Raw genomic sequence first — 21,631 nt, forward strand, 5'->3', positions numbered from 1 at the left:
TCATATACTTAGCCTACCCACGGCAAAGTGGCTTGCGTGCTGGTCTCTGCTTGCAGCTCGACTCATACCCCACACCAGAAGAAGAAGAAGAAGAAGAAGAAGAAGAGGGACTCTTTGGCGCAGCCTGACTGGGTTCGGCACACGCGAGATGCGTGTCGGTCGGATGCAGTATTAATGCGGGCGTATATCTTGATCCCATTCCGCGCAGTATTCTGTGTATGCACCCGACAGTGTCTGTAAGCTTACAAAGACTGCACTCTACTTTCGTGATGCCTCATACACAATGACAGTGATGTGCAGTCTTATTCTCGGGCTCCTGCGTGTTTCACAGCGCTCACTCTGATCTCCAGGCTGTTTTTAAAGTCGAGCCACGTGTTTGGCGGGAAGCTTCTCGCCTCCTCCATCTTGCGTACCCGCTGTCGCAGATCCTCCACGATGGCCCTGTGCCTCGCACATGCACCTCCCCCTCCTCCCGCTCCTACTCCTCCCCGCTGTACCCTCCAGAAGCCCGGGTGCCGTTTAACCCGGGGGAAGGCGCGCCTCTCAGCCTCGGTCAGCTCGCCGTGCTGGATCAGCAGGTTCGTGTCCGGCCCGCCGAGGAGCAACGGCACGAGTAGTTGGGTGAGTCTGGTTTTCACCACCACCACGTCGAACAAGCACATGTTCTCGGGCTCATATACAGGCTGGTGCCAGTCAGTGGTGATGGCCATGGCGATGATGACGGCTGGTCTGATGACCGCGGACGGGCTCTTGGGGTCGAGTTTGCGCTGCTGTTCCTTCTCAAAGGCCCGGATCCGGCGGGCCGCCTCGATGCCGTCGATCGTGGGTAGTGTCATGTCTTGACGTTTCGAGGAGGTCAAGCTTCAAGTCAGTCTCCGAGACTAAGAAAATCAAGCGCTCGCCGGTGTTTTGACAGGTTTGCCATGTCAAGAATGACGTCAGGAGGCGCACTCACCCATCAATATGCATCTGTACCGGGCGGGATTGGCCATGTACATATCTACTGCCTTCTCCCCATCGTCCGCGATGTCGACTTCTTGGCCGTGCAAGTTCATCAATTTCTTGAATATCTGTGGAAGTAAGATGTCGAGAATCAGCCGGTAAAGCTTTTTCATTGTCTTTTCCCAGGTCCTTATTACAAATGTCGCTCCCCCATTCCGACAGGTTTCACCTGGTAATGCGATTCATCCAGTCTGCAGGGGGAAAGGTAGATCTGACTTGCCTTCTGCATGATCACGTTGTCCTCGGCCTGAAGATACACAATCCCCTCCTCTGGCGGCCCGCGCGTAGACGCAGCACAGTCGACAGCCTTTTCCCAGGCTTTGAGCGTGTCAAACAGTCGTGACGACTCATTACCAGCACCAGCACCATCAACATCATCAACATCACCACAGTCTCGATCGCTCTCAATAATCTCCTCTGGGGTCGCTTGGAACGCATAATGCAGCACCTGGCGGTCACAAAAGTCCGCCTCGCGCACTCCCAGGATCCTTGCCGGTTCTGGCAGTAGCACTTCCGCGCCGGCGCTGCGGGCATTCACGCTCGCGTAAATCGACGCCAACGAGCTCGACAAGGCCGCCGACGCTACCGCGAGCCGCGGTGATGATGATGATGATGGCTGGCCGACCCAAAAGTCCCGCCTGTACAGCCCCGTCACGACCGAGCCGTGCTTGAGCGGCTGCGGCCCTGGCGGAGGTGGCGGCCGTGCGCGCAAAGCACTGAGCAGTCTGTCCTCTGCGGTGCCCCGTGGCGCTGGGCAGACTGCTGCGACTTGTGCCTCGGCGGGTGTCATGATGGCGTCGGGGGGTTTGAAGCACGAGGCCCATGAGACGGAGGCGGCGGGAAGGTCGTCGTCGTCGTCTGCCTGCTGGCCGCCGCCGGCCGGGACGGGCCGCGCGTCGCCTATCAGAGGACGCACAACATCCATTTCATCGTCGAGAGCCCTGCGGAAGATGGTTCCTTCTGAAGATGAGGCTTTTGGCGGTGCGGTGGTGGCCCGACCTGGGAGGATTCAAGATGATGGATGGGGTGGGCTGTGCCGTCAGCCCGATAAGGCTGCTGCATCCCGGCTGTGTGATCCGGGAGGGGTGGGGGCTGGTGCCTAATCCATACATTTAGCTTCATTGCACGCAACGTCGCTGTTCTAGCACTCCTGTCAGCCAGATTCCAAGCGACGAGGCTGTGCATCGACACTTTTCGAACCCATTTACACATTCGTGGTTTTATCTTAGAACGAAAAGCTATCGCACATCCAAAAGGGTTCGCCTGGGGTCGACAAAGCCTCACCTCGCAGAGTTTCATTCCCTCACCAGGGGTCGGTCGCGAATAGCGCTGTATCCATCATGCAAGCGACGGCTGATTGTCAAATACGCCGACGAGTTCGGAGAGGATGCGAGATGTCAGATCTCGAAAAACCATCAAGCAGGGTTCCGTGGATTCTGATCCGTGACTTGACGGCCGAACGGTGTCTTCCACATTTGAATGCTTGTAAATGCAACGCCATACATCTCCGATGTGTGTGAATACAGCCGATCTATAACAAGTCCAGCCTGATGCGACAACAAGCTGGACCGTAAAGGGCAAGCGATACAATCCACGGGAGCTTCCCAATGTTTCCCCATGCCTGGAAGCCCAAACATCTACATCGCTCGTGCGTACAGGTCTAAATACTGCTGGCTGGTGTCTGAGCTGTGTGTGGCGTACCAGATGTTGTCGGCGCCAGTTGCTGTCATGAAGAGCGGCCGGGCAGGTCCAAAGGGCTCTCGAGTCAGGTAGGCCCCGCTCGGGTCTCCCTTGAACGAGAGCTTGGCAGTGCCATCAGCCAGCAAAATGGATTGGACTGAAAGATAATCATAGACGCCCACCCAGTTGAGTCTGACAGGTGCAGCCTCGCCGGCGATCGTGAGGAGAGCTCTGGTTGTGGACAAGACCAGGCCACAGTCCGGCCCATCCCCGAGAATTTGAAGAGTGCGGCTGTTGCAGGGCTGCCAGTAAATGTGAAAGGCGAGTCACTATCGAAGACGCCAGAATATTGGACATAGCGTCCTATGCCATCGAAGATGGCGAGCGTTGTGGGATAAACCGTTGGTGTCGCGAACGTCGTCTCCTGTTACGTCAATCAACACAGTCGGATCAGCATCCACTGTCGGCTTGCCCTTCGGTGTTCGGGGAGTGAGGGGAGGCATACATAAGCTGTTGGAGTCGCCGGCGTCGGAATCGAGAGGCACTTGCAGGCTGAGGAGATGGCGGCAGCGGCATTGAACGCCGCGAAACAAGCCGGCTTGGCAATCACTCGTTCGTCGTGCTGAGAAGCCGAGTGTTTCTCATGCCGTGATGACTGAGCGTCGTCGGGCATATGTGAAAGACCTCTCCGTGGCTTCGCTGCAGCCTCGGGTGCTCGAGCCTTGTTCAGAGGTGCACTGGTCACGCAAGGGTTGTCCGTCGCAAAAGCCGTGACCCTCGTTTAATGTAAGTATAAGCCTTCTGTGTTGTGCCTGCAGGTTGTCCTTACGTAGTAGTGGTGACTGTAACTGTGGTAGGTACCACCACCGCTGCTGGGGTGGTGATAGACAGATACGAGACGCAGAACTTGGTCGCCGCGGCCTGTTGTTTCAGCAAGGCTACTGCTTTTTGGACAACGACACAAAAGGAGTCAGCTCTAGGCTCGAGGGGCGAAGCCGCAACCAAGCTCACGGCTGGCGCCAGCAAGGCGAGAAACGTGAGGGAGCGCATCATGGTGAAAAATGAAGAGGTGTGACAGATGCTGGTGCACGATACTGCCACAAAACCCTTCATGCAAAAGTAGACTCTTTGAACCAGAGGACTCAGCGGCACTGAGGGATGCAATGCGCCTGTACGCCTCGCCCCAGGCTCGCCCCATACATCTGCAACGCTTGTGGTTAAGCCCGATAAGCTTCGCATTGGGGGCCTTCACCGGGGAAACCAGTGGAACGTGGACTTGCACTGGACCATTGTTAGTTAGCCATGCAAGCCTCCTGACTAGAATCTTGGGTAAGGCTCGATCTTGGGCCCAACAGGCCGCATTAGCGTACTCTTAGTTGCAGCAGCTGAATCGTGGAGCGGTCGAACAGGTTGTCAAAATCACGCCACATGAGCAATGTTCCCGACGGAGAGCGGCGAAGGATACCTCTTACTCCAAGGGGCATGCACGGCGAAGTTCGTCGTCCAGCCAGCTGCTCGCTGGCATGGCTTTTCTTGCAACCACTTGACCAAACACAATAGCCACTTACGGCCCACATCTTGATTGTTGGCAAATATCCTTTGTTTCTTTGGAGCCGCGGCGTTTGACGTCAACTTCGTCAACTTCGACGTATCATGTGCAGGCGGAGCACCTTTCGCACAGGGAGGTTCAACGCATCCCAGCGGGCATGTTCTCAGCTAAGTTGAATGAATTCGCATCAGCTATGCAGACGGAGCAGTCTAACCCGGGGCCAGATAAACACGACGCTGCCCAGCGTGTAGCGCCTCTAAACTCTTTACTTAAGCTTTCGCTAGTCCAGCGGCTCGTCTCCCGTTCCACGGGACGGCATTTCCAGCCATTCAACACCATGCATCTAACCCTGGATACCTGCCGCCCTAATCACGGTCAGCCACCTCCAAGCTCGAACTGTGGCGAATCCCTTGCTGGATACTCGTAACCGTCACAAGAATTGACTCTTGCTAGTACTCGATTCGTTGACAACTGTTGCAGCACAACTTTTGGGGTCTGGGGGTGGGTTGTGATGGCGAGCGGCCAAGACCTTTGCCTATTTTCAAAATGTCATCATCTCATGGCTGCCCGTATGTCATGGGGCAGATCTCCATAAATATTCAAGCCGTACGATCTAAGGTGCTATGTGGCCCTCATCGTGACACTGGTACTGAAGGCAGTTTCTCGGGTTTCCGTGAGCATTTTGCAGGTCTGCTTCAGTGGGGGGTACGCCCTCAGGTTGAGGTCGCCTTGATCGATTGAGGCACACGATGCAGCACCGCCCGTCGCGAAGAATGCCGGTGACGATCCGGTGAGTATTGAGATTGAGCTGATGGCCCGCGATGCCACTCTACTTGAACTTGGTCAGAAAGCTGCCATCAGCACTGGCAGCGCAACACGGTGGCGGTAACCCACCCGCGTGTAGTTCTCCCAAACGGTTGATATCATTTGTCTTGATACTAGCACTCCTCTCTGTAGATCTTCAGATAAACTTCTCATAGTCTGGGAAATACTTGTCCTGTATCCTGCTTGCAAAATCCAGAATGACCGGGAACCTCTGCACTATTCTGCGCGACTCTGGCCCACTATCCTGAGGTGTTAGCAAGATGTGCTTGTCACACCTGACGGTACAAAGTAAGTGGTCACTCACGCTGTACTCGTCATCACCGAGACAACAAATCCGAACAAGGTGCAGTCGGCCTCAGTCGGCCTCTCACCACCCAACGCCCAGAATGGCTCCCGATCGTTTGCGGCCCCGGCGCTTCCTCCTGATCTAGACTCGACGAGCAAGTCATTGATGCTGGTCCATATCCCGAGCTTGAACTTGGCAATCTCGTCGGCAGAAAAGCGACCCGTTCCTTGACCGTGCAGCATAGCGTTTGTCTTGCGGTACACCATGAGCCCTACGACAACGCGGACGGGATACGGTGCCGACCAGAGGGCGTAGTCGCGCATCGTGTAGTAGTTTTCAATCCAGCGCTCTCTTGTCTATTCGGGAATTTGTCAGTGCTCTTCACAACAAGGTCGAAGGTCCGCCCGGCAACCCACATGATAAAAGTACAGCTTATCCTCCAACATTGCCCGCAATGCAAGATCATGCGACCTCTGCACGGCATCGAGGTCGTCGTTCAGCGCCGGCAGCAGCCCCGCATCCATCAGATCGGCGATGATGAGCGACGAGTCGCTGAACTGGCTCGTCACCCCATCTTGCGTGTCCGTGACGTCTAGGTACGGGATCTTGCCCTTTGGCGCTGTGCGAGGCGAGCCGACGGCCGTGGTGTACTTGAGGTCCGCGAACCGCAGGCGCGCCTCAAGCTTAATGACAAAGGGCGACCAGACGTGCCTGCCCTTCTCGTCCCAGCCGCGGAAGAGGGTCAGCTGCGATGCAGCTTGGTCTTTGGGCATTGTAGGGCTTGACAAATGTTTCGAGGCGGGTTAATTTTCTAGACCGACGGGGTCAGGCGAGATGCTCCACGAGCCAGCTGCAAATGGGTCTCCAGAAATGCGGCGCGTCGGTGAAGTGGTGCTATGTACTTTTTGGTGATGAGGAGTCTGGGTTCAGGACTATTCGATACAAGAGAAGTGGGCAGCGGATACAAATAGAGTTGCTTCGCCCGTAAGGCTCGGGGAGTAAAACTCCCCAGGAACCACAGTCGGGGGTTAGCCGCGCCCCGGACCTTGAACGCGAAGGCGCGGCGCGGCGGGGTAAGCCGCAGCAAAGACATCGAACCCACCCAAGAGACAAACCCCTTGCAAGCAGAAGCTGGGCTTTGCACATCTTGTCAAGGATTCGCTTCTTCTGATGAGACTCTTGGTCTTTCAATGCACTGTGCCGCCGCGTTTCGGCCACAACTCTCGCTTTTTAGAGCATGCACATTCTCGTTCAATTTGCTAGCCTCCTGGGGGTTGTTGACCGCTCGTCCATCTCCTTTAAACCGCCAATGGCCTTACGGCATGGTAATATCATGCAGACTGCAACCTGCCACGGAGACTGTTCACGTTCCACCCCAGCGTTTCAATGCCGGACAGGAACTCCACCACGACTGCTCTACCAGCGTGCCCGACGTTGGGCAGGTGCTGAGTAGCGAGAGCCAGCGCTGCCGTCATGCACGGGTCCCAGTATTTAATATACCTTGGATCGTGATCCTGCATGATGGACCAGATCTGCCTGGAGTGCCATCTGCCCACTGCCGCGTCTGCTTCCATAGTGCTGTCGCCTCGACGTTCACTGTTCTTTGATCTGCCGTATATGTACAGCAGCGCCATTGCACTGTGGTAAAGAACAGCAGTGGATATTCCTGCCGCCGAGGTAAAAATCTGGGGTGCATGCCTCGCATCGCTCGCTCCTGTTGCAGCCAAAGCACCTGCACGGCCGTCTCCAAGCCAGTCGGTGTCGGGCTCAAAAACGGCCTTCAGCGAAGGCAGGCGGTTCGCGTACCATGTGCGCAAGTCGTCCAGTAGCGTCAATCGTGTTTGGGCGGCAGGTCGGGCACCTCGTGCGGCATGCTCACCATCCGGTGTGTCTCCAAAGCAAAGGTTCAGGCACCGAGCAAGCAGTTCGAGACAGCGAAGACACGCGGCTCGTACGTCGGATTTTCCGGGATTCTTCGAGACCACGGATGCGGACAGCTTTTGTAGCAGTTGCACCACCTTCCCGACGCCATGCTGGGATATCAAAGCCCACGCAATGACTGATGACTTGTCAGTGGTCACCAAACCAGAGAGCACTTGTCACATCACTCGCGTGCAGCACCAGAGTAGGAGGTTGATGCTTACCAAGTCTGCACAGGAGCACCAAAAGTCCGTCCCATACCTGCTTCTGCTCAACATCATGATTCTGCATGTCAGGATACCAATCGGGAAATGCGCCGCCGCCGTGAAAGGTGGATTTCCACTCGACAGGGTCTTGGGTCGTGAACTGCCGAGCTTTCTCGAGGCCAAAGGCCGCCATGACGCGGACTGCTGCAAAGGGCGACTCGGCGCCAGGTGGGGTGATCATGTGCTTTAGATGCAGAAGACCAAGGCCTTTCCGGTGGGTGATCATGTCTGGCTGCAAATGCGATGAGGCTGCTGCTAGCCGGAGCAAAGGGTCCAGTATGCAAGGAGAGTTGAGCGCGAGGCGGGGGACTATGGTCGTGAAAGGCCGATGTTGTTCGTCATATACGTCAATCTGGCGTAGACAGTGGTTAGTGGAATTGATCGCTAGACTCTTGTGGAGACGTGATGGTTATTAGGGGATTCGCGTTCTGAGTACTCACCCATGGAGCAGTATGGTGGCAAAAGTACTTCATGAGGCTGGCCTCTGCAGCTGACAATTGACATTTGCCAACAAGTGGCCACTTGAAGTCCTCTTGCTCTAGATGGCCGTCAACTGGATAAGAAGTGGGGGCTAGAGCCACGGTACTATTGCGAGCACCATCTGCTGGTTGCGAGGCATCGGCTTGGGGAGTTAGATTACTATGTTGACCAGATACTTTTTGGTCCCGAGTCTCTGGGCTGTTTTCGGAGGTTTCCGCTGCTCGAGAAGAACTGGCGGGAGTCTTGCCTGGCGCAAGGAACTGAAGTAGTTTAGAATAAAGGTTGCGTTCATGACCACTGCCAGTCGCCCGAAGCACGGTACATACCTTGATCCTGGTATATGAAGACGGTGTCTCGACACCCTTCGATTCAAGCGCGCTGGGCCCCGACGTGATGTTCTCGGGTCGAAAAGTGATATGTGATAAGTACTTGCATATGCTCTTGGCGTTGAGACATCTCGTGCACACGGGTTTTTGTTCGTCGCCTGCATCTCCAAATTGGTCAGCGAGGTCGTACATCTGTGGTGACTGTCACACGCGAGCCATGGGGTCCAAGCTGCCATTTACATTTGCGGTGCTGGCGGCGGCATCGCTCGCATCCGTGTCTTGTACGGCCGTGTCGTGGTGTGCGACCAGACATGTCGAAGCATCTGTCCTTGGATTCTCCTGGGATGCTGCGGTCTCCCTGGAGTCTCAACGGCTCCTCTGATACCTCCACATGTGTCGTGTAAGTGAGTGTATGCCCGGAATCTGCAGAGTGTTGGGCCAGGAAAAGGGGAGGGATCAGAATGGCAGTTGTATCCGCACTGCTGACGCGATGGCAAGATGTGTCAGCAGCCGCATGGCTCCGTGGTGGGCCGCCAATGCGGGAGGGATTACCCTTTGTGGCAAGTGGATCTTTGTGTGCCTGGGAGCACGAGTACATTGATAATGCAAGCAAGACAACATTTTGCGGGATGATATAAGCAGATTTCATCCTCGTGGTTGGTCTTGAATCGGGCCAGGTATAAAGATGGGCAGGAATACCAAACAGTCTAGTCGACTCCCACGTTCCTGTGCACACTCCTCCTCATCACTGTACGGCCACTTTCCAGAAATACCTAGCAATCACGATGTCGACATTGCCTACCACAATGAAGTCCTGGGTCGGGGCTGGGACGGGTCCTCCACGAGGCGTTCTCCATCTTGAAGTCGAGCGGCCGATGCCGTCCGTACCCCTCACAGGCCAGATCATGGTCAAGGTCAACTACGCAGCACTCAACCCAGGGGACGTCAAAGTCATGGCCATGGGTGTACCTTTCAGGTCATCTTTCGTCCCGGCAATGGACTTCGTCGGTCAAGTTGTCCAGATGGCTGGTGACGCTCACAAGACCACGGTTGCGAAAATCCGGCAAGGCATGATCGTTGCGGGCACTCTACCCATGGTGCAGAGCATGTGGCGAGGGGACGGTGTCCTGGCCGAATATGTCGTCGTCCCTGCTCATGCCGTGGTCCAGGTACCTGACGGGCTGCACGACGGTCCGACTGCTGCTGGACTCCTGGGTGTCGCCGGGCAGACTACAGCGGTGCTCCTGCGTGCTGCTTCACTGCGCGAAGGCCAGCGGGCGCTTGTCAACGGAGCCAGTGGTGGTGTCGGCTCAGTGTTGGTGCAAGTCTTATCACATATGGGGGTGCATGTCACTGCTATATGCTCTGCCAAGAATGAAGATCTAGTCAGGAGACTTGGGGCAGAGGAGGTATGTAGACCACTCAACCTTCCCATCCAGAACATCCACTAACTGGGCCATTCATGATCAGGTTGTCGACTACAAAGCCTACGGCTCCTCGCTTTACCAGCACTTGTCATCCATTGCAGCCAAGCCCGCAGGCAAATCATTTGACGCCGTCTTCGACCTTGTGGGCGATAGAAAGCTCTACACCTCTTCGCCTTCCTACCTGGACCGACACGGCAAGTTCCTAGACATTGAGGGTGGTCCATTTGGAATGTTCAAGTTCGACAACTGGTGGCCAGTCTGGCTCGGCGGCACGCCTCGTGCTTTTCGGCCAGTTTTCAGCTACCCTTCGGGCCAATCTGCCGCCGAAGTTGTTTCGTGGATTGAGAAAGGGTGGATCAAAGAAATTGTCACAGACTCTGTCTATCCCATGGAGGAGGCGGTCCTCGTGAGTCCCTATCCCAATTTCGCCAGAGCCTTGTTTGACTGACGTATAACTAACGATCACCAGGCATATGAGAAGCTGGCCACAGGCAGGGCAGCTGGAAAGATATATGTCAAAGTCGCGTGAGGTAAGAATCACGGATGTCAGCAACATTCTTCATACCCAATCGCGCCTGAGGTGTTTCCTTGTTTGGGATTGAACGGCAAGCTCACAGAATCAGAATTAGCCTCCCGGTGACGACTGCCAAGATGCGATCGACAACAGAGTCGTGGAACAAGTCAGAATATAGGAGCCTAACGTGAGGCCTGGTCTACAACGCGCATTCTAGGGGCAAGGGCTTGCCAGGGTCGAAAGCCACCGGGTGCACTGTTGATGCTCGTCCATTGAATAAGTAATGCATCGTAGAAGGCTTGCTCCACGGCGGCTGCGGCACGGGAACGGCAACGGATGCAATCTGCAATGACACAGTTGCAACATGTGTGGTACACAACCAATGACCGCTGCTTTCTCGTGTTCGTATCAGCATGTTCTGCCAGGGCCTTCCAGGCCCTTCCCCAGGTGCCAGCTCTGCCCCGGGTCCTGGGCCAGACTTCACCCAAACACCTTGACAATACCAAATCTAGCCATGGAACCGCATCAATTTGGCCTCAGCTGGAAACTTGTTCGACTGTAATTCTGCAATGCAAAAGCCGATTTCAGGTACCCGGTTGGGTCCGGCCCGCAGCTGGCCTGGAGGAGAAAGGAGGCAGATTCGTAGGCCAACCGACCCTGTTTGGTCCCCATCCGTGAAGGTTCTATCCCTGATCGGTGCAATACCACCCCGCTGGTAGCGTGGCGGGCTACAGGGGGCAAACTTCAAGACAGGGAGCTGCCCTGGAGATTCCAAGGTTTCTGCGGAGGCCATGCCCTAATTATGATTAGCGAGCTTCTTAGCCTGGTCGCGGTTTCAGCTCAGCTCAGAATGGCGTTGATATGGTGACGGCTGCACATGCAAAGAATTGTTTAGCTAACAAGGAAATCACGAAAGCGAGCAAGAAAGTAAGCTGACTTCTGAGAAGCATTTCGATCATGCCTGTAAACAACTGCAGAAGGGAATACGAACGCGAGCAATGCATGTGCTTTTGTGGCCGCATGCCAATGCGTACTAGTGTATACGAATACGCCCTGGCCAATCAGCCAAAGCCCTGCAGGGAGATCATGCAAACATCAACCCCGTGCTCCGTGGAGACTGGCGCGAGTCCACGTAAGTCCCGCCCAGTGGAAGTTCCGCTCGACGGAAGTCCCGCTTGGTGGCCTCCATCAGGTCCCCCTATGGATCCCGGCTACGCTATGGCAGCAACGCTAGCAGGATCATATCTTTAGACCATGTGGCCCGGCAAGCTAGGCGGCCGGCACATCTGCCCTACGCACTGGCGCCATGCTTTCGAGAACTTCTCCTTTTCATCCCCGTCTATAAAGCAGCTGGCACGCTGGGACGACACCTTCAGCTTCACTTGCGATTGCGTGCTTGACTACTGCTGGTCAGACTTCGTTTTCACTGGGCCTGCCGGCTCGAGGCTTCTTGTTCCAAACTCCTTTTGTGACAGTCACCCAATATCTCTTTGCACATTTCAAAATCCAGCCATGGCAGTCATGCCCAGTTTCAGCTTGACGGCGCTGGCTATCGCGCTTTCGGTAAGCTGTTATCCAAGAAACCTGGATGATAGTCTACTTCTCACGTACTTGCGACTGACGGTCTGACAGTGCAATGCCTTTATTGTCGCAAAGCTGGCCTACAATATATGGCTGCATCCCCTGAGTCGCTTCCCGGGGCCGCTATACATGCGCGCCACGAGGCTGGGATACATATTCCACTCTCTGCGCGGGACGCTCCCGTTTGACATGCTAGCTATACACAAGCAGTACGGCGACGTCGTGCGGATCGCGCCTAACGAGCTTGCCTTCGCCACCGTCTCGGCGTGGCAGGACATCCAAGGCCATCGGACCAAAGGGCAGGCCGAGTTCCAAAAGTCCGAGGCCTTTTATCGCCCAATCAAGGACCGGCCGATCGATATCATCAACGCCGACCGGGAGGAGCATGGCATGCTGCGGCGCACGCTGGCCAACGGCTTCAGCGACAAGGGCCTGCGAGAGCAGCAGCCCCTGATCACAAAGTACATCGACCTGCTGGTCCAGCGGCTCCACGAGAACTGCCAAGGTGGTGAGGCCCTGGTGGATATCTGTCAGTGGTACAACTGGACGACCTTTGATGTCATTGGCGACTTGGCCTTCGGCGAGCCGTTTGGCTGTCTCGAGACTTCCTCGGACCACCCCTGGGTGTCGCTCTTTTTCAAGATGGCTCGCGCCGGCACTGCCCTCCAGGCTCTGAGTATATTCCCTGCCTTGCGAGACGCCTTGTTGACGCTAGTCCCTTCCTCGATTCGTGATGAAGCAACAAAGCACGAGATCATGGTCCACGCGAAGCTCCAGCGCCGGATGGAAGGAGGCAAGGAGCGTCCGGACCTCATCAACGGGCTGATCGCTCGCAAGGAGGAATGGGTAGGCCTTTCCAGCCCCGCACCCCTTGAGTGACTGACCCTCTTCGAGCTACTCCTCATCACGCATTTTTGTTCTCTCTTAACGCCTCGAGTTTTCATTCTAGGGCATCTCAAATAACAAGATCGCCGCCAACGCCGGCATTTTGATCATCGCTGGGAGCGAGACGACAGCGACGCTGCTATCCGGCGTGACCTACTACCTCATGCAGGATCCCGAGGTGCTGCGCAAAGTGACGGACGAGGTCCGGTCGAGCTACCAGTCCGAGGACGAGATCAACTTCACCAGTGTCAATGAGCTCACCTACATGCTCGCCTGCCTCAACGAGGCGCTGCGCTGCTATCCTCCCGTCGCCACTGGCCTCCCCAGAGTTGTGCCCGCCGGTGGCGCTACTATCAGCGAGCATTTCGTGCCTGAAGGGGTACGTGACCGACCGACTGACTGACTGACACTGATCGGCCTCCGTCGTTCGCACACGTCCTTCGTTTGGGAAGGCAGAATTTGTGCTGACTTTTTGAAACTACACACAGACTGTCGTCTCGGCTCACCACTGGGCCATGTATCACAACGAGAAGTACTTCAAGAAGCCCTTCGAGTACCGCCCCGAGCGCTTCCTCGGCGACGAGGAATTCGCAGACGACGTGCGGGAGGTGTTGCAGCCGTTCCATGTCGGGCCCCGTAATTGCATTGGCAGGAAGTGAGTAATCCTTATACTTTACCTCTTTTGAGTGTTCCCCGTGTCCGAACTCCTCCGCTCTTCTGCCGATTACAAGCTGACACATTGGGAATGTAGCCTGGCCTATGTTGAGATGCGGACTATCCTGGCCCGCATTCTGTACAACTTTGACCTCGAGAAGTCCGACAAGACCGAGGGCTGGCTGGAGCAGAAGAACTTCAATCTGTGGGAGAGATCGCCGCTATGGGCACGCCTGACCCCACGCAAGTGAAGTTGGTGGGAAGGGAACGAGTTGGGGGGGTTTGCTAAAGCCCCATTGTGACGAGAACAAGCATAGCTACAGCCAAGGCTGCCTCATTATAATTGTACACGAAACGGTTCTGTCACATTACTCTGTTTGTTTTGCACCGTGCCAAGAAAGTCTGGCTATTCCAAGGGACGCAAACGGCGTGTCGATATTCGTCCACAACGCGGGAACACTTCTCTATATGCTCTGGCCCCGTGTGATGGTATCAAGGGCAAGCAACTGCACCAGGGCATGTACTTGTCTGGCTGCTTCAATCTGCAAACCTTGAGAGGAACGCCTCTGGAGTCTGTGGACAGGGTCGTCGAGCAGCTCGCTCTCTGGCTTACGTGGAAAGCGAAGGGTCGAATCGATGCTGCTGTTGCACGCAATTGGTATCTTGCTGCTGGTTGACCAGCTTCGTTTGGCTGGCTCTTCTTGCTCGAGTCCGCTCAGTCGGATCTGATCACCGTCCTATAATTATCCTTCGCTCGTCCGTCCGGCATTCTTGGGATCAAAGCTACATCCATGTAAGCTAGAAACGCATCCCAAGGACTTCCGTGGACTAGCAGCACGCGTGCACATGGTGAAGAATACATAGGCAAATGCACGTCTGAGGTGACCAACAGATTTGAAGGCTTCCCAAGCTGTGCATGTTCTCGTCCTGAACATTGTCACGAGAAGTTTTCAATGAGCTGTTCATGGTAAGCCCGTACGGCAGGGGATCAGTGCGCCAAGAAGAGAAAGACCAAAGCGCAGGACTGAGGCCATAAGTTCTATGGGAAATGCACGACCAGTTCATGCATATCACCAAAATGGGTGCTATTGTCGAACTTTGACAGCTCCAGCCTTGGGCTTGGCACTCCACAGGGGGCCTTCTGGGACCTTTGGTGACAAAAAATGCGACAAAAGTGAGGTCAAGATGAGTGGGGCGGAAAGTATGCTCCGGGCACAATGCAAGCTGCCGGGGCCTGTACGGTCTGGAACTGGCTGAGCTGATGGGATTGGCATTTGTTCGCTGGTGGCATGCTTTGCGAGGAAGGAAGGACGCTTGGAGCGCCTCCTACGGAATGCGAGACAGCTGGAGCTCCAATCAGTAGCGTGCGGCCATGGGGAAGGGCGAGGAGGCATGTTGTCCGCCCGGAGCTGCGGACGAGTTGGAGCGCTCAAAGGATATCATCGTGCATGGAAATATTGATCAGATCGAGATGACCGGGCTGCCCATGACCAACACTTGGCAGATGCTTGGAGTGCGTACACTGGATGGCGTCTGGCTTGCCGCCACGGCGCTGGTCGTTCGTGGTTAGCGGGCGGGCGGCGTTCCTGTGCTGCTGGCCTGGCACCTGGCCAGATTGTGGTTGATGGGCCCATCCATGCAAACGTGTAGGCTTGGTCATGATGGCGTCATAGACGACGCCTGAGCGCGTGGCAGCTGGACTTAGCTCCAGGGGGATTTCTGGGGATGGCGCCAACCATGCTATTTCGGTATGCCTCAATTGGGAGGACGCACGGTCTTGCCTGGTTGGCGACTACTGGGGACTAACGCGATCGGAGGTGCGTCATCGGCGCTTCCAAGCTCGATTCTGCGCGCCTCGTCGTCTCTCAGCGCTATGCGAAGTGCTGAGGTTGCTGTGGTGCCTTTGGCAGCGGTCCTTTCCTTGACCATGGAGATATGCAACAACAGGCTCTGCGCAGGTGAGTCGGCGGTTCGTTTGTTCGGCCTGGTGCTCTCAGAGTTTGAAAAAAAAAAAAAAAAAAAGTCATGAGCTGTGGCTGTCAGGGGGAGACCCGTACGTGGAAATATGGCCGGAAGCGGCAATGACCTCACACAATGCGGCATCCCCCAGAGCCGAGCTGGGCCGGGCGAGACAATGCAATGGAACCCAAGCCAAGCCACAGTGATGTTCCCGAGGGAGATCTGCTTCGGCAACCGGGAGCGCTCGAGCAAGGGCCGCGGAGCAGGGGGTTGCGGCCGTGCAGGGGGGTTCTTGTTTGTTGCAGGGCTGTCGCCCGATCTGGCGAAGCAGGCAGTTGGAAATGGTGATGACGAGCTGGATGACGAGGGGCCACGCTCGACAAGGCGCAAAGGGGGAAACTGGCTGCCAAAGGTCACCCCAGCGGACGAGGCGTCGATAGAGGGACGGGGGCCCCCTGGGCAGGCCAATTATTAGTGATGGACTGTTGCATTGTACTCAAGCTGTCGGGCGATGCTGGCTAGGGTCTAGTTCGTCGGTCGACGAAGGACTACTCCGGCCTACCTAGCTGGGAGGGCAAGTTGTGATCGACTGAGGATCGGGCCTCGAGCCGCACCTGGCAGGAGCTCCAGCAGCACCACCAGCTCTGTATCCGCCCTGCCAACAAGCAGCCAGTCTGGACAACAGTGGGCCTCGACGCCGGCCGGCAGGTGCCGCTAGAGACCAAGGCAGCTAGCCCGGGCTGGGCAAGTCGCAGGCATGACGTCTTCCACATCCGTCGACGACGCGACGACAATTTTGGTCATGGAGGGTTTCACGTCACTCCCTCCCGCCAAACCTAGTTGTTGCTGCTGCTGCTGCTGCTACTGCTGTCCTCCCAGCCTAGCTCGAGGGGGACTGCAGAGCTGGGGCACCACGCGGCATGCCACGGCAGGTACGCTGTCTGTCCGGAGCCGCCTCCAATATAAACACTTGCACCGTGCCCGCTGCTCCCCTCGCTGCTTCCTTCTTCCTCCCCTCCTCATACCCAAAACCTACGACCTCTGTGATACCCCAATCTCCCAGATTGTCTGCTTTACGATACCCCAGGCGACGACCTAATTATTGATACCCCGTCACCATACAACCTGACCACCCTAATACCGATACCCCAAGCCGACCAAGAGCCTCGCCACGAGACCCATAAACCCCCTTCAACCAATACATCATCATCGACTCGTCAATTGGCCCAGTCTTCATTCAATCCCTGTTGTACAGACCTCTGTCAAACAGTCCAGCATGTCTACCGCCGTCAACAAGCCTACCGACCCCAAGGTCAAGGAGGCCGACATCAACCGCAAGCTCCAGATCTACGGAATCATCTCCGCCTTCCAGGCTGGAAAGGTGCCCTCGGTACGTCGACGTCTGCACTCCACGACCCCCCAACGTGCCCCATCTTACTGATATTCCCCCTCCCTTCAGAACGAGCAAATCGATGTCGCCTTGAACAGCTTTCTTGCCTCCAGGGCGCTCTCGAACCCGTCCAACCGCCTCTCTGCCGAGGGCCGCGAGCTCGTCGCCGATGTTCGCGCTGTTGTAACCGAGGCGAAGAAGCTCCTCCTCTCCAAGAACGAGGGCAATCTTCTCCAGGACTTCATTTGGCAGAGCACCCAGTTTGACCCCAAGGCCGTTGGCACCCCCAATGCCCCAATCACCAAGGACTCGGCCAAGCAGGACGGCGACAAGGCCCTTGAGGGGCTCCGCACCCTTGGCACGCTGCTCATTACGAACGGCCAGTTCCGCAAGCTCTGTAAGTCTATCCTGTTCAACCTCGGTGTCCCGAATATCTCCTAATCCGACCCCAGTGAGCGATGCTACCATCCTTTTGCGCGACATGGCTGGCGATGCCGCCACCAATGTCGCCAGCAAGGTCAAGCCTTCGGACGAGGCGCTCCAGCGCATGGATGAGCCCGCTGCCGACCACACCTGGCACGAGAAGCCCGACCTGTCCAAGGACAACATCAGGGCCCAGGCGCAGGGCCTGTACAAGAACTCTCAGTCTGGCCAGGATGCTCAGGCTGCTGCTCAGCAGTCTGCCAATGCTGCGCGCAACCCTGACGGTACCATTGACGCGCAGGCTGGTGCTCGCACCGCGATCAACGAGGCCAAGAACCGTATCGACCCCCAGACCAAGGAGAGTGCGAAGGAGACTGCTGCCCAGTACCGCGCGCGCACCCGTGAGTACCTTGGCAAGAAGATGCCCGAGGAGCGCCGCGACCAGACTATCTGGCGCCTGAAGAAGATGGTGCTCGAGTGCCAGCAGCACCCTGACTACCAGCAGGCTGTGTCCACTTTGCTTGACCTCGCTGAGCAGTATGGTCAGCACGGAAGACACGTCACTAACAGCAGCGCCGGCACTGTCAAGCAAGCCCGCACCGGCCTGCAGGCTGCCGAAGCGGACTTGCGCACGCTGATCGAGCGTTTTGCGAACGGTACCTCGTCCGAGGACCTTTGGGCCTCTATTCGTGCGGTGTACGATGCTGCGGACCGGGATCCTGAGCTCAAGGACTGGTTCAAGGCTATCGACACTTACGTCCGCAAGTGCCTGCAACAGCAAGGCTACATCATGGAGGAGGAGTCCAACCGCGAGTGGGATCGTCTCTATGACAAGGGAAACTTCCTTCTCCGCAACAAGTACAAGGGCCACACTGATCGCATTGTGGACGAGATCAAGTTCCTTGCCGACCAGTTCGACCAGGACCGCCAGAACAAGGCCTTCGCCGCTGCCGTCGAGAAGCTCTTCCTGGACCTCGGCAATGACAACCAGGGCAAGCCGACGTACAAGCCTCACCTCGTCAAGGATCTGACTGACGTCATTGTTCCTGCCGTCCTCGAGAATATTGCCTATGTTCCCATTCCCAGAATTGAGTTCTCCGACCACCAAATCGATGCTGTTGTCGAGAACTTGGTTCTTGAGAGTGACAACTTTGCTCCCAATGTTCTCGAGATTGCCAGCGACAACTACTGGCGCTGGGGCCGCAAGAACGTTGCCAACAAGAACAAGAACAGCATTGACATCAAGGTTGCCGGTGTTCAGCTGGACCTCCGCGAGGTCAGCTACTACGTCAAGCGCAAGCAGGGTTTCCCGTCTCTCACCGATACCGGCATGCTCAACGTCCGCCTTGCTGGCGAGGGTCTGTGCTTCCGCATGAAGCTGTCCACTGCCGACAAGTCAGACAAGCAGCACTTCTTCAAGGTCGACAAGGTCGACGTTGATGTGAAGAACCTGGAGATCAAGGTCGTCAAGTCTAAGCACAAGCTGCTCTTTGGCCTTTTCAAGCCCTTGGCGCTCAAGACCCTCCGTCCCGTCATCCAGAAGGTGGCTGAGAAGCAAATCAAGGACCAGTTCAACCAGTTTGATGCGCTGCTCTACGCCATCAAGCAGGAGGCCGACCGTGCCAAGGAGGAGGTCCGCGAGAACCCCGAGGAGGCTCCCAACGTCTACAACCGGTACATCTCTGCTGCTCAGAAACGCATCATGCAGGGCAAGAAGAAGGCCGAAGAGGTCGCCGCCGACAAGAAGGTGAACATGGCCGTCACCCGCGAGGACAGCATCTTCCCCAACATCAAGCTGCCCGGTGGCATCAGCACCAAGGCCACCGAGTACAAGGAGCTTGCCCGCAAGGGTGAGAAGTGGGAGAGCCCTGTCTTCTCCATCGGCAGTGCCCCGAAGAGCAACGACATTCCATCCGCACCTAGTGTCGTGCGCAAGCCCCACGTGACTGCTTCGCCCTCCAACCCGACCACTTCTCTGAACAACACTGGTGGCAACTTCAACAGCACCTCCGCCATCGGCGGTGGCCTGAACGGCACCCAGGTCAAGCCTGGCCCCATTGACGACTACGGTGTACCCGTCACCAACAACGTCCGTGTTTAAACGCCTTCGCGCGCGCGATAGCACTGTTTGCAAAAGTATACCCCGTGGTGGAAACTACTGGATCAGTTGACGATGCGTCACTTGATTGGAGGAGAGCTGGTGATTAATACAACAAAACTGCTTTTTCTTTTGTTTACTGATGCACTTGAGTTAACAATTAATATGAAATAATGATTCATCTTTACACGAACAATAAAATGAAATTGAAATTGAAAGTGAGAATGATCTATTGATCTCGCCCATAGAAACGGGTTGCCTACTTGTACGAACATGTCCCCCATCGTAAAGTACGCATACAACCTTTTAGTCGGGATGGATAGGGTCCCCCACGGGTTCAGAGCATGATGACAAAGCACGCAGCTCTTCGAGGCATCTATGTGTCGCAGCCGTGCAAGACCCGCTGTGCTTACATGGTGTGTAGTGGTGGAGGAGGCCCTGCCTTGCGTGCTCAGGATCCAGCCGGCCGTCCGAAGCCTCTCTCATCCCGCGTGTTGGAATCGGACCACCAGGCACACACACGACGACCTGCCATTTCAAGAAGCGCCGCCATGCCGCCACCAAATCCCTTCACGTACACATCCTTGCCAAATGCCGATACTTGGATGAGGCTTCTGCTGCTGCTCCTAGCTACTAATGGGGACGCGGCAAGTCCCTTGTACGGGGAGCTAAATCCTTGCGCTAGAGACACAGCACCGCCATACAACCCCATCTCGTATTGCTGGGGCGACACGACAGACTCCTCAATATTGAACATCAGGCATGACGGAGAGACTGAGTGGTCTCAATTGCCTATCCGATCCAATCTGGCAGAACTGCTGCGGGAGCTGCGGGGCTCTCTGAGCGGTAAGCCCATCAGGGTTGATGCCATCTGCATCAACCAAAGCGACGAGATTACGGAGAAGGGTCACCAAGTTCGAAACATGGACAAAGTCTATCGCGGGCGCGATGTCATCATTTGGCTTGGCCAAGCCGACGAAAGCAGCAATCATGTCATGGACCTTCTCGACAAAGTGTGTTTAATAAAGGCATCTGCCTCGATAACAGCCATGGACTCTTCGCATGGCTTTCAGCAAGACCAAGCACAAGATGTGGGTAGCGCATCCATGGAGCAGCTTTTCGCCGAGCTGCAGCCGAACGGATACAAAGCCTTGTACGAGTTCGTATCACGGCCGTGGTTCTCACGACGCTGGATCGTTCAATTATATGTTCTATCAGGAACCGCGATGATCTGGGTCGACAACCGGAAACAGGACTTCGAAGCCCTGCAACTGGTATATAGAGCTCTTCGTCCAAAGTTAGTACAGCACCGAGATGGCAAAGGCTGGAAAATCACCTGCAACTTTGACCCGGATCATCCGCACCACATGCCGTCAGAAGAGATTGATCCGCTTAAACGCTTCCACCGCTTGCTCTGGACACACGACACAGTCCTGAGCCACAACACTGACGGCCTGACGCTCGAGAGGCTGCTCGACAACTTCGCCGGGTTCTTCTCGGCTGATCCGCGTGATGGTATCTACGCGTTTCTGTCTCTTGCAAGCGACATCGACCCTCTGTTGTGGCTGCCTGAGTATTCTAAAGTCGCCGACGTTGTGAACATCTACAGAACTGCCGTGTTCCACATAGTCGAGCAGAGTGGTTGTCTTGATGTGGTGTGCCGGAGCAACCATGCATTTGCTGGGAGTGTCCACACGGAGGATCGCTCAACCTGGGTCCCTTGGTTTGGGCCACAGAGAATCACGTAGGCCGCTGAAGAAAAGTCCCGACAACGAGGCCGCTAGCGAAACGAAAGAGAGCAGAAATGGCGGCATGAAATTCCATGCCCATGAAATTTACGGCAGCAAAGCTCTGTCATTGACGACTTTTGGTTTGCCCATGCCGATTCAACTGCTGCCAGCGGCAGACAGGGACCAATCCACTCGGTGGACAGGCCTGTGTTCCTGGTGTGAACGAGACATTTGGGGCCTGCCTTACAAATGCAAAGACTGCCCAGGTCTGACATGTTGTTCGAGATGTTTGCGCAATGCCCAGAATTCGCACAGCACCGGGAAGCACCGTTTCAAGTCCAGCAGCGGGAGGATCTTCTCAGCCTCTGGAGGCTTTTATGACGTCGATGGGGAGAATCTCAGGCCTCACAAGAGCAAGTTTGAATTACAGGACGTTCGCCACCTCTGGATCAATGGGTTTGTGGTCGATACTATTCAGGCTTGTTCGGATTGGGATGGCACGATCGAACACTTGCCAGACGGATCTAGCAGGTTGGGCATTCCGGCCTTTGCGTGGTTAGGAATTCCGGGAGTAAATGCTCATATCGACGCTGACCGCCTTGAGCGCCTCTTCCGGACTCTCTTCGGCAACAGAAT

General features: G+C 55.9%; 7 protein-coding genes across 7 annotated transcripts; 4 read left to right on the forward strand and 3 right to left on the reverse strand.

Annotated features, from left to right (window-relative positions):
* Positions 1-32: 32 nt before the first annotated feature.
* On the reverse strand, positions 33-1,999 carry B0I36DRAFT_312796 (uncharacterized protein). Its single transcript, XM_046152548.1, has 3 exons — positions 1,223-1,999; positions 956-1,070; positions 33-838 (listed from the first exon to the last, which is right to left on the reverse strand). Exons 1-3 carry the CDS (start codon positions 1,925-1,927, stop codon positions 303-305), a joined length of 1,356 nt encoding a protein of 451 aa, XP_046019474.1. The 5' UTR covers positions 1,928-1,999; the 3' UTR covers positions 33-302.
* Positions 2,000-5,192: 3,193 nt separating this feature from the next.
* B0I36DRAFT_345027 (uncharacterized protein) lies at positions 5,193-6,115 on the reverse strand (the record flags this gene model as incomplete). Its single annotated transcript, XM_046156317.1, has 3 exons — positions 5,193-5,331; positions 5,361-5,698; positions 5,759-6,115. The coding sequence occupies 3 exons, from the start codon at positions 6,113-6,115 to the stop codon at positions 5,193-5,195; spliced, it is 834 nt and encodes a 277-aa protein (XP_046019475.1).
* Positions 6,116-6,330: 215 nt separating this feature from the next.
* Positions 6,331-8,771, reverse strand: B0I36DRAFT_312808 (uncharacterized protein). The gene is made up of 5 exons (XM_046152549.1): positions 8,575-8,771; positions 8,335-8,492; positions 7,969-8,268; positions 7,487-7,880; positions 6,331-7,401 (listed from the first exon to the last, which is right to left on the reverse strand). Exons 1-5 carry the CDS (start codon positions 8,645-8,647, stop codon positions 6,674-6,676), a joined length of 1,653 nt encoding a protein of 550 aa, XP_046019476.1. The 5' UTR covers positions 8,648-8,771; the 3' UTR covers positions 6,331-6,673.
* Positions 8,772-8,984: 213 nt separating this feature from the next.
* On the forward strand, positions 8,985-10,413 carry B0I36DRAFT_312810 (uncharacterized protein). The gene is made up of 4 exons (XM_046152550.1): positions 8,985-9,743; positions 9,805-10,167; positions 10,231-10,306; positions 10,391-10,413. The coding sequence occupies exons 1-3, from the start codon at positions 9,120-9,122 to the stop codon at positions 10,288-10,290; spliced, it is 1,047 nt and encodes a 348-aa protein (XP_046019477.1). The 5' UTR covers positions 8,985-9,119; the 3' UTR covers positions 10,291-10,306; positions 10,391-10,413.
* Positions 10,414-11,573: 1,160 nt separating this feature from the next.
* On the forward strand, positions 11,574-13,778 carry B0I36DRAFT_282358 (cytochrome P450). The gene is made up of 5 exons (XM_046151510.1): positions 11,574-11,838; positions 11,908-12,702; positions 12,806-13,120; positions 13,230-13,396; positions 13,493-13,778. The coding sequence occupies exons 1-5, from the start codon at positions 11,788-11,790 to the stop codon at positions 13,644-13,646; spliced, it is 1,482 nt and encodes a 493-aa protein (XP_046019478.1). The 5' UTR covers positions 11,574-11,787; the 3' UTR covers positions 13,647-13,778.
* A 2,608-nt stretch (positions 13,779-16,386) lies between these two features.
* On the forward strand, positions 16,387-19,460 carry B0I36DRAFT_261193 (uncharacterized protein). Its single transcript, XM_046151135.1, has 3 exons — positions 16,387-16,744; positions 16,814-17,141; positions 17,197-19,460. The coding sequence occupies exons 1-3, from the start codon at positions 16,631-16,633 to the stop codon at positions 19,266-19,268; spliced, it is 2,514 nt and encodes an 837-aa protein (XP_046019479.1). The 5' UTR covers positions 16,387-16,630; the 3' UTR covers positions 19,269-19,460.
* A 356-nt stretch (positions 19,461-19,816) lies between these two features.
* Positions 19,817-21,013, forward strand: B0I36DRAFT_358597 (heterokaryon incompatibility protein-domain-containing protein; the record flags this gene model as incomplete). The annotated part of the gene is made up of 1 exon (XM_046157990.1): positions 19,817-21,013. The coding sequence occupies one exon, from the start codon at positions 19,817-19,819 to the stop codon at positions 21,011-21,013; it is 1,197 nt and encodes a 398-aa protein (XP_046019480.1).
* Between the last annotated feature and the right edge of the window lie 618 nt (positions 21,014-21,631).

This window comes from Microdochium trichocladiopsis, assembly GCF_020744255.1.
Source record: "Microdochium trichocladiopsis strain MPI-CAGE-CH-0230 chromosome Unknown B0I36scaffold_1, whole genome shotgun sequence".
Taxonomy (NCBI): Eukaryota; Fungi; Ascomycota; class Sordariomycetes; order Xylariales; family Microdochiaceae; genus Microdochium; species Microdochium trichocladiopsis.